General features: G+C 43.7%; 1 protein-coding gene across 1 annotated transcript; it reads right to left on the bottom strand.

Moving 5' to 3' along the window:
* Nucleotides 1-2198: 2198 nt before the first annotated feature.
* LOC137047236 (alpha-2-macroglobulin-like protein 1) lies at nt 2199-10388 on the bottom strand. Its single transcript, XM_067424806.1, has 34 exons — nt 10163-10388; nt 9886-10069; nt 9660-9816; nt 9486-9538; nt 9353-9373; nt 9077-9242; nt 8911-8995; nt 8712-8838; nt 8515-8635; nt 8331-8440; nt 8091-8261; nt 7791-8009; nt 7506-7718; nt 7278-7427; nt 6733-6858; nt 6568-6661; nt 6343-6484; nt 6021-6246; nt 5815-5938; nt 5625-5746; nt 5492-5543; nt 5310-5393; nt 5042-5218; nt 4747-4822; nt 4518-4674; nt 4373-4447; nt 4137-4299; nt 3373-3557; nt 3084-3305; nt 2888-3009; nt 2713-2794; nt 2545-2628; nt 2362-2467; nt 2199-2281 (listed from the first exon to the last, which is right to left on the bottom strand). The coding sequence occupies exons 1-34, from the start codon at nt 10243-10245 to the stop codon at nt 2241-2243; spliced, it is 4320 nt and encodes a 1439-aa protein (XP_067280907.1). The 5' UTR covers nt 10246-10388; the 3' UTR covers nt 2199-2240.
* Nucleotides 10389-10586: the final 198 nt, after the last annotated feature.

Below are 10586 nucleotides of genomic sequence, written 5' to 3'. Positions count from 1 at the left end.
GTGGACATCCATGACATGCGGAGTCCCACAAGGGTCAATTCCTGCACCACTCCTATTCAACCTGCATATGCTGCCACTGAGCAAAATAATACAAAATAAACAAAATTGCATACCAAAGCTATGCTGACGACACCCAGTAGTCATGAGTTTCAGTAGTTATGTCAAAGCAATAAGTAAATCAGCATAGTATCATCTGAAAAATATTGCAAGAATTGGATGCTTTGTTTCCAGGCAAGACTTAGAGAAACTGGTTCATGCTTTCATCACCAGCAGGGTGGACTATTGTAATGGCCTTTTCAAAAAGACCATTAGACAACTGCAGCTCATAAAGAATGGTGCTGCCACGATTCTGAGCAGAACCAGTTTCATCTAGGACTGATTTTAAAGTGCTATTACTTGTTTCTAAATCACCCAATGACCTGGGACCTCAATACATTGCTGATATGCTGATTAAATACAAACCCAACAGATCACTCGTCCATCTGGATCAAGTCAGTTAGAAATACCAAGAGTTCACTCAAAGCAAGCAGAGTCTACTTTTAGCTATTATGGGAGCCGCAGTTGGAACCAACTTCCACCAGTAGCCACATTGAAATCCAGACTCAAAACACTGAGTGAGCACTGTGCCACTGTACGTCCGACTGATTGCACCTTATTTTATCTCTGCATCATATTTTGTATTCTTTTTTATAACTGTTTTGGTTCACCTTTGTTCTTATCTTTGGATAATTTTATCTATATATCATATTATTTTCTGTATATTTCAATTTTGTATACATCTGTTGATTATTATTTTTGGTTAGGGCTGTCTGACTAGAAGAGATTGGAAAAGGAGAGCAGTGTGCTTTGCTTCATTCTGCTTGTGGTAGCAGATAGCGTAAAGAAGCGGACTCTAAAGGAAAGGGGAGGCCCTGCAGGGCAAATGTAACGTCCCCTACAGGAGCTCACTTGTAAGGTCCAGGAGACATTGCGAACCTGCTCCATCTCAGACCAGGGTACCCGAATTTAAAATGAGGCAGATTGGGATCTATGTATCACTTTTTTTTTTTTTTACACAACTGTTTTAATTATAAAAGGTGAAACGTATATTATATAGACTCATTACATGCAAAGTGAGACATTTCAAGCCTTTTATTTGCTATCATTTTGATGAGCATGGCTTATAGCTTATGGAAACCCCAAATTCAAAATCTTAGAATAAAATTCAGTTATGAAAACCAGGATGCTTCAATAGCAGCCTTCAGCTCGCCTGCATTGTTCGGTCTCATGACTCATCTTTCTCCTGCTGGCCAATCAAGCACAGTAGATCATTGAAAAAGTTGGTACTTTTGGCAGTGTGGAAGCGCTCTAAAATGTCCTGGTAGATGGCTGCCCCACACATTTGAATGGCCTTTTCCTGACAATCCTCTTCAGACTTTGGTCATCCCTGCTGCTTGTGCACCCTTTTCTTCCACTTAACTTTCAATTATTAATGTGCTTTGATACAGCACTTTGAGAACATCCTAAAAAAAAATCCATAATACTTCAGTTGCCATTCCCTTTTGAGTCTTTCCTGCCTTGTGGTGTGTGTGAATGATGGTTTTATGCACAACTGTCAGGTCAGCAGTCCACCCCATGATTGTGGCTCATACTGAACCAGACTGAGAGACCATTCAAAGGCTCAGGAACCCTTTGCAGGTGAGCCTACGATACAGAACCTTGTCACAATATTCTGAGAGTTTGAATTTGGGCTGTTTGTAAGCGGTAACAAAGGCTTGAAATCTCTCACTTTGCATGTAATGAGTTGATACAATATATTTGTTTTTAAATGACCTTTTGCACAAGAGTCAAATTTCACCTGTATATTGTAAAAAGCACTATATAAATCAAGGTGACTTGCACCCTCCTGTCATACTTTGACAGATTAGGGGGTGTCGGATTGCATGGTGACATGGGTTCAGGATACAGTTTGGGCAGGGCAAAGCCAGTGAGGTTATAATCAGGTGGGAAGGCCAGTCTTCCTTCTGAAACACCCTCATCTCAAGGACCGTGAAGACATTCAGAGTTGTTGTTCTGGCATTTCTCACCCCTGAAGAGTTTGCTTCTAACTTTGGTTAAGACTAGTAACGATATGCTTGATGTTCAGTTTAGGAAACCACTTCTATAACAAAACAGTGACCTGCAACACTCGTCATGTTAAACAAAAGGCAAACAAGTGATTGCATAAAATCATTTATTTTGAGTCACATCCTATTGCAGTGTCATGGACAAGGAGATGTGTAGGTGGTCTCAAACGAATCACCTGAAAGAGGAACATGAAGTGAGCTGGATCAAGTTCAGTGAATTCAGCCAGAGCAAAGCTCGATTAGGATGAAAGCATACTTGTCTGATAGTAGTCATAAATGTTGATGACCGCTGGCTTGAGATTTTTCACTGCAAGAACCTGTTTCAGCTGAAGAGTGTAAGTCTTGGGGACACCTTTGGGAACCTGCGAGACAGAAAGGATGAACAGCAGCACAAACAGCATTTGACAATGTGGCAGCTAGTGATTATACCCAGTCTCACCTCTTTCAGATAAATTAGGACATGATCCTCTTCAGAATCAACCCGCACCACTAGCGGAGCAAACGACTCCGGTGGAGATCCAAGCTGAGGGGAAGAGACCAATGTTTAGAGACACGATTACATCTGAAAGAGCCTCAAGCATCTCAGGATTTGCCAAGTCTTGCGTACCAGTGATGTATCAGCCGTGAAGCCCGACAGGAGTTTAATGTCCACTAGAACCATGTTAGTAGATGATTTTGCTCCATTGTATCTGAAAACGAATAAAGTTTAGTCAACAGGATCAAGCGGTTCCTCTTGTCAGAGACATAAACTGGTTTCAGGATGAAGTCAAAGCCTTTCTTACTTCACCGTGAAGTTCAACAGGAGATTGGCCCCAAGCGGTCGGCAGTCTCCGGTCACCTTTGCGTCAACGCTCAGCGTTTTGGTATCTTTAATGGGTGTTGGGATGTTGTAGAAACATGCAACCTAGAATACAAAGAAAGCACAGTAGGCTTTTGATGCGTGCAACAGAAAGCGTAAAAGGAGCTGAAGATACAGACCTGCACAGACACACAAGTGGATCCTGAAGCTTTAACAGTATATTTGCCAGGAACGTTCTTCAGCAGCTTCTCCTGATACAGTAGCCTGTTGTCCCGATTCACAGTGAAGCTATAAGAGTCTCCTCCTACCACTGAGGACTGTACGGCAACGGTGCTTGAGCCGTCCAAGCTGAAGACTTGAGCAGCGTACACAGACAGAGCATGAAGAGCCACCACCGTGTCCTGAAAACGAGCACCAGATTAAAAACTCCACTCAATGATTGTGCTCATATTTGGTAGTCAGAGGCACCTGGGTGGAGGAGAAGCCTCCATAGGGATTCTGCTGGGTCACCAGCCAGTTGACAATGCGGTTAGCATAGCCCAGATTAGCAGTCGTGAGAGGCTGAACAGTGAGAACCGCTAGCAGCACATAAGCGCTGATCTCCACCGCCAGAGTATCACCAAATATCGTCTGAGACCAGTGGAGCTTAGCACCTGAAGAGATGGCGGGGAGAAAGTCAATGGCAAAGAACCTCAAATATAAACCCATTCAAGGAGAAAAACGACAGCGTCAGTTTTAAGGTGAATCAGTTCTGATATTGGTGTAGGGCCGCAACGCGCCCTGAACGCCAACCGTTTGAACAATAGTGCAAGATTTTATTCCATTTTTTGAGTGTTCAAATGGCCAACGAAAAGGGAGCTTGCTCCATTCTTCAGTGTCATGATCCTTCATACATTTTATGATACTGATTTGCTACTTAACTTAATGAAGTGTGGAAACTGCCATAGCCAATGTACAAGTATTAAATGCAAAATGCACTGAGCTATGATACATTTGTATAGCAAATTGATTGAGCGATGTTCACATTGAAAGTGTCGTTTGCAGCTTAAACCTTGTGCAACCAAAGTACAGAATACACTTAAACTTCATAAAGGCTTTGTGCATGTCAACCTATTGCTCGGTGTTTATACAAAACTCCTACCTTTACAAAAGTCCTTTCTACTAAGAAAGTTGACATTCGAGGCAATGCTTAAGACTATACACACACCACTCAAGATCCTGGTGAATTTCACCTTCAGAAATGGCAAGGTTGTTCAAGGCAGTTAAAAGCTGTGATCGAGTGGTGGTCTCTCCAGCTAGACTGAAGGTGTAGGCCAGCAGAGCCGTGGCATAAGTGTTTCCCAGGTTCCCAACAACAGGCCTCAAGCAGGACAGAGCGTTGGTAATGATGGGATCCTGAAAGCGAAGCAGATCTCAGACAACAGCCAGAACCGCAAGGAGCTCATACAACTACTGAAAGGGTTTTTACTGTGACAGGGACGCCTATTTCAAGAAGACATGCGACGATGTAGGCGGTCATGGTGACGTTGTCACCAACTCCACCCTAAAATACACAAAAAAAAGCCTCAGACAGAGCTTATGGTTTACGGTCCATTTGATAACCATTGATGTACCTTCATGTCATTGTGGTACAACGTTCCCTGTTGCACGAAACAGCCATTAGAACCCTGCTGACTTATTAGCCAGTCCTTTGCACTCTGAAGGACATTCGGATCGATGAAAACAAATTGCGTTGCCAAACCAAAACACCTCATGACAAAGGCGGTCAACCTGGCCATGGAGGAAGCATGTTAAACTGCTGGTGACGCAAGTTACATAAAACCACAATAGCATGAAACTCACCATGTATTGGATGCATCATAGCCAAAAGTACTGTACGAGCCATCACTGTGCCTGTAGTTCAGTTGTCCTTGGTATCCTGTTCAGGTCAAAAACCACATGAAAATTAGTCAGGAAGGGTCTCAAGCAATGATTGACAACCGGGGGGGGGGGGGGGGGGGGGGGGGGGATGGGGCGCTACCTATCCATCCCCTCAAACTATCAAGTTTTGGAAAGCCTTTATGTCAGGGAAATAGAAGCCCTGCAAAGAGTTTTCCATGATGAATTTAAATTCTTTAATGGATCTGTTCAGCCATACCGATTTGAAGGTAGCCCGTGGCGGTCTCTCGAATGGCTGCGGTGAGTTGCCCCGTGACCTTCAGGTACAGCAGGATGTAAATATTGGGAGCAAGAATGATCATATTCTGTTCTCCACAGCCAGATGGCATCTGTATTAACCCATCTAGATTCTTCAGCGCACGACCCATTATATCCCCTACAAAAAGGACAGACATAAAACCCACATCAAAATCTAATTGATTCTGCAAATCACCACCTGTCAGTTTCTAATACTAGAAATGCTTTACCAAGGACTGAAACTGAGCATCTAGCTGATCCCGGAATCACGTTTGTTGGAAGAGTCAGAGTCACATCTTCAGAAAGAACGTTTCCTGCAGACCAAACAAAATGGATCAGCATTAGGCGCTAGGCTAATGTTTTTGGCCGTGCAGGGAGAAATGTATTGGGGAATCATTGAGTGCAAACAAACCCTTTGGACACAGTAACCAACTCTGGGTGTTTGTCCTTTCAACGCCTTCAGGCTTTAAAAAAGGCAATAAAAGCACATCAGTATAACAGAATGAGCTCCATGATCAAACTCCAGAAGGCTGGTTAACACTTACCAGGACAAGTAGACTTCGAGTAACTACGTCAATGCGGCCTCTCGTCGGCACGGTCACGGCCTCAGTGCCACATCGAGTCCGGGATGGCTCAGCTGAAGCATTGACCGTCACGTTGACAGTTCCTGTGGTGACAGACAGGAAGTGAGCAACGCCACATTCACTTCAAATTCAGAAACAGTCCAAAACTGACCAAGAACAGAAGCTGAGAGAGCCCATTTGAAGGTCTTCCTCCCATTGCCACAAAGACAGGATGTGTACGGATCAGGATATTCTTTAAGAGTAAAGTTTGTGGATGAAGCTGGAGTCACTTTAACCTGCCAATGAAACGGCACATGGAGCAAAGTCGGGACCTTCTATACAGAGCCATTATATAAAGGAAAATAAACCATGACAGACCAGGATGCACTTGGACAGATAGCTGAAGACAGTGGCCTTCAGATCAAAAGACTCCCCACGGACGATGGAGTATGGCAGGGAGAGCTCCAGGAAGAAGGGCTGGAAGACCGTCAGCAGAGCAGGAGGAGCCAGACCGAAACCTTTGGAGGACAGGCAGAATGCCTCAGTCTCCCATGTGGTGATGGTGTCAGGAACAGTGATGGGAATTTGTGTGGATCCAGTGGCTCTGAAGGATAGCAGAAAAAGAGTGAAATAATGGGAATGAGAAGTAAATATTGTGGGCAGCTAGCTTTAGAGATGGAACAAAAGAATTCACACCAACCCCACTTGAGCAAGCTGCCAGATCCACGTTTCTGGAAAGTAAGTTCTAACGGTCACGTCAAAAGAGGATGTGTCATCCTCACTTTCTTCTAATGGAAGAGCAGCAGCCAATACCATAGGTTCAGGGAACCGGCGAAAAAACACTGCAGGACAATTGTGTTTATAGCAACTGAATCTGCAAGTCATGTAGCAATTTCCAGAGCAAGAGTCAAAGTAACAGACATACCATTAGAGAAGTTGCGATAATATTCCAGGCCTCTGTACGTCAGACACTGAGGTGCTCTGATAGGCAAATTTGTTGCAACCTTCATCCCTGCATTCTTCCAAATGAACAAACAAACATAAGATTTTTGAAAAATGAAGGAGGATTTAGTAATGATTAACTTTCTACCTTGAAGGTTTCGTAGGCTTGTTCTGTAGGAACAGCTCGACGGGCTCGAACATTCAGACACTCCTGTTCATCCTCAACTTCATATGGATAATCTGATTGCAATCGCACTGGGAGCAAGTTGAACACCTGAGAACAGGGGGTGGGGGGATAAAGCACATGGATCATTTAACCACATTAATCTAGTAAACATTAGTTAAGCCGAGTTAAATGGGAGCATGTCTATGAGTAGACAACAGATTTAAAGGGTATGTCATCAAATGAAAGTTAAGAATCCTGCCATTATAAAAGTAAACCACATGGCTCCAGGGGGTTAATGAAGTCCATCTGAAGCAAATTGATGGTTTTTGTAGGAAATCCATTTAACTTTAAAAAGTAGAGCAGAGCTTCCAGCAGACCACCTTCAGTCACATTTGATAGGTCTACATTCATTAATTCGGCAGATGCTTTGAACCAGCGACTTGTTGCACTAAACACAACTTTAATGAACTGATAAAATATTACAGCCTAAAAGAAAAAGGATCCTTTAAGTTTGTTAAAAATGATACCATTTCAGCACTCAGACGTCTTCCTGGCTCCAAGATCCGGACGCTCTGATCTACAGCACTAAGGCCACACAGAGATCCTGCTTGAGCAGAGACAGTCAGAACATTTCCCTCAGCAGGAACAGCCGTAGCAGGAGAAAACCGTAGAGACACCTGAAACAAGGACCAACACGCTGTAGGGCATGTCACCATTCCCCGCATAAGCCAAACAGATGCTAGTGCACATCATACCTGGTTTTGGAAACACATTTCAGTATCAAACGACACACTAGCTGCAGCTACATCACCACTGGGCAGAACGCAGTAGACCAGAATCTGCACTGCTGGAGCCATAGCGACACTGACAGACAGCTGGAACGACACAGAGCCGCTCGTGACGGTATCAGAAGCCCTCGCTTTGACCGTCTGAAATCCATGGAGGACGATCACTCCCCTGGACAAGACCTGACAGAAGACACACAGGTGGATACAAGGCGCTGAACAAACAGACCAGCACAAATTAAAATGTCCACTCACCATATAGATTATGTCAGCAATGTAGTCGCCAGTCTCTCCAACAAAAGAATACTTCACGGTCACTGGAAACACAGCCCCACATTTGAGCGGCTGCTCGAGTTTCAATATAGTCAGTTCACTAAGTGATGGGCTGTCAGAAGTAGAAAGTTGAACAACCCTTGAATCTGTAGTGAAGTATGGTGATTTGTAATTATAAACAACCTCTGGAGTCGCACTTGCCTGGGGAACAATGAACGGAATCAGTTTCTTGCAAGAGAGAGATACATCTTCATGTCACAAAATATAAAGAGCAAATCGTACCACCAGATTGAGATCAGCTTTTGGAAGATCAGCAGTCTTGAGGGAGAACATGACCAGCCCATTCTGGTTTGTGGTCAGATTCAGCAGCCGTTTGTTTGGCCAGCTGTTACCATCCAGGAAATACACTGCTTTGTTCGCAATTGGAGTCCCATTGAAACGAGACACCGATATCTGTTGGGAACGATCAAGGTTAGGAACCAATTTAAAGGCTTCTGCGACCAGGGATAAACTTTTACTTGCCTTTCCATTAATCACTGATCCGGGTTCAAAATAATCCGGGAGGTCCACAAACGTGACCTTGCCGACTTCAAATGTAATGGACACGGTTGCAGACTTTGACATCACAACATCTGGACAGGGAACAAATAAATCAAGCCATCCAATTCAAGCATGTGCTGTTGGTTCAGCTCAGCCAATAGCTCACCTGTTCCCTCCTCAGTGACGTTCACATTTACAAGAAAGAGATCTTGCATATAATTTTCAAACTTGGTGTTGAAAAATACTGATGTGTCGACAGTAAGAGAGGCACAGCCCGTAGCATTCATCTGGTAGCAGGAGAGAGATTCATATTAAAGGCAAGCACAAGCAGACAAACCCTCAGCACTAAGGCAGCAGTCACACCTTTGCGGTTTTATTCAGACACCGACGTGTCAAATCCGGAGCCACATCATTTGGAACAGCATATGGAAAGGGATCACGGCACACTTCCAGCAATGCTTGACCAGGAACAGGTTGGCCATATGTGTATCTGGGAAACCGCACAAGGAGCAGGATCAAGAACTGACCAACCACAAAACAAGAGAACATAAGCCTCACTCACTTGGCACAAGCCTGAACGGTCAGTCCCACATCTCCAACACTGTACATCTGTGGTACGTTTAGGGTCACATCAAATTTGGGCAAAACTAAATCAGAAAAGAGATGCTTTAGATCACAACCGCAGATATATCATTGAACTGCTGTACATTATAGGAACAACGACTTACCATATTTTTTTACCTCAAAAACTTGGGACCTCAGTCGGTCACCAATAAAAGCCTTTAGTGTATACATCCCTGTCTGAGCCTCTGGGTTTAACTCATGAGAGAGTTGCAAGATCGACCCCGTTGAGGAAACATTTGTCCACTGAGCAATCCGATTATTATTATTGTCCTATTAAAACAATTAACAGCTCAGAGGGAAAAACTACCAACGGATGACAAACAACAACAACAACAACGCTTCAGCTCCATTCAAAGACTTGCACTGGAGCAAATCCTCACCTCCACCACCACCAGATTGTACTGCAAGACACAAAGACAGGAATATTAGGCATTTAAAAGCACAAGCATTGATGCAGCAAAGTCATTAGTGAAACGTGCACAACTGAAACCGAAGTCCATGGTCAGGCCTTACCATCTGATCAAAAGGTACAAATTTGGGATCCATGGTGACAACTCTGAAATTCACTGCAAAAACAGCAATAAACACTCAAATGATTTGCAGCATGCATTTGAAGATGATCAGAACCTGTACCGTAAGGGACTGTCTGCAGCCCTTATATTTAACCAAGGGTCACGAACTACTCACCCGTTTGTCCTGGATTGTAGATGGGTTTGTCTGTTTGGATGAAGGTCAAATTCAGGTAGCGTCTGAACATGACCTTCCTCTCTTCGGCCGCTCTGAAGGTCCTCCCTTGAACATCCACCTTCAGCTTCTGCACAGATTCTCCATCTACTCGAGGAGCCTGTAGAGAAACTCAGTTGATATACAACAAACCAGACTAGAAAAAGCCACATGTCTCATGATAACAGACCTGGAAATTAAAGCAGCGGTGAAACGGCATAGAAGAAACCTGCTGCACAAGTTGAGTCGTCCTGTTCTTGTCATCAAGCAGAGAAACCGTCATCTTGAGACTCTCTTGGGCTTTCAGAAGTGTTACACATAATTTGGCATCAGAGCCTGACTCAATCACTGCAGGAAACGTCACCATGAAGAACCTGTGGAAAAATAAGTTACAATTAAGCATTTGTACAAGGTTTTTTTTTTTTTTTTACAAACCTCTTCACTGCAAACATTTAAATGATACTTACGGCCCTGATGTCTGTCCGGCAACAGCAAAAATGAAGAGAGCTAAAATGAGCCCTTTCCAAACACAACTCTCCCTCACAGCCATTAAGAGCAATCATCCAACACCAAACGATTATCAATCGGCTCTTTCAGAAACCTCGCAGAACTTCTGTTAAGATCTACTGCTGTTTACTGCTCAATAGCTTCTCTCAATCATCTCCGCTGACAATGGCAGTGATATTTAAACACTTTTAATCATCAGCACACTTTATCATCAGGCAATAGAAACATATTGAGGGAGGCGAAAATGAATTGCAGGTGGTGGTTAATCAGTTAAGATTCATTCCTCGAGTGATTAAAGACCCCCTGGGGTGAAAATCAAGTTTCTAATGTTATCTATGGGTGCTTTCACACCTACCTTGTTTGGTCTGGATTTTCGGACTTTTC

The sequence above is a fragment of the Pseudorasbora parva genome, chromosome 2 (genome assembly GCF_024679245.1).
Source record: "Pseudorasbora parva isolate DD20220531a chromosome 2, ASM2467924v1, whole genome shotgun sequence".
Classification (NCBI taxonomy): Eukaryota; Metazoa; Chordata; class Actinopteri; order Cypriniformes; family Gobionidae; genus Pseudorasbora; species Pseudorasbora parva.
The sequence above is the reverse complement of the archived record's forward strand: the minus strand, read 5'-3'. Positions and strand labels throughout refer to the sequence as shown.

Bases quoted from the DNA above. Each gene is read 5' to 3' on its own strand.
- LOC137047236 (XM_067424806.1), bottom strand. From the start codon at position 10,245: ATGGCTGTGAGGGAGAGTTGTGTTTGGAAAGGGCTCATTTTAGCTCTC. The intron at 3,558-4,136 runs GTGAAATTCACC...CCATCTCTTCAG, and splicing joins CAACCTTGCCATTTCTGAAG to GTGCTAAGCTCCACTGGTCT. The intron at 3,306-3,372 runs GTGCCTCTGACT...GCTCGTTTTCAG, and splicing joins GAGGCTTCTCCTCCACCCAG to GACACGGTGGTGGCTCTTCA.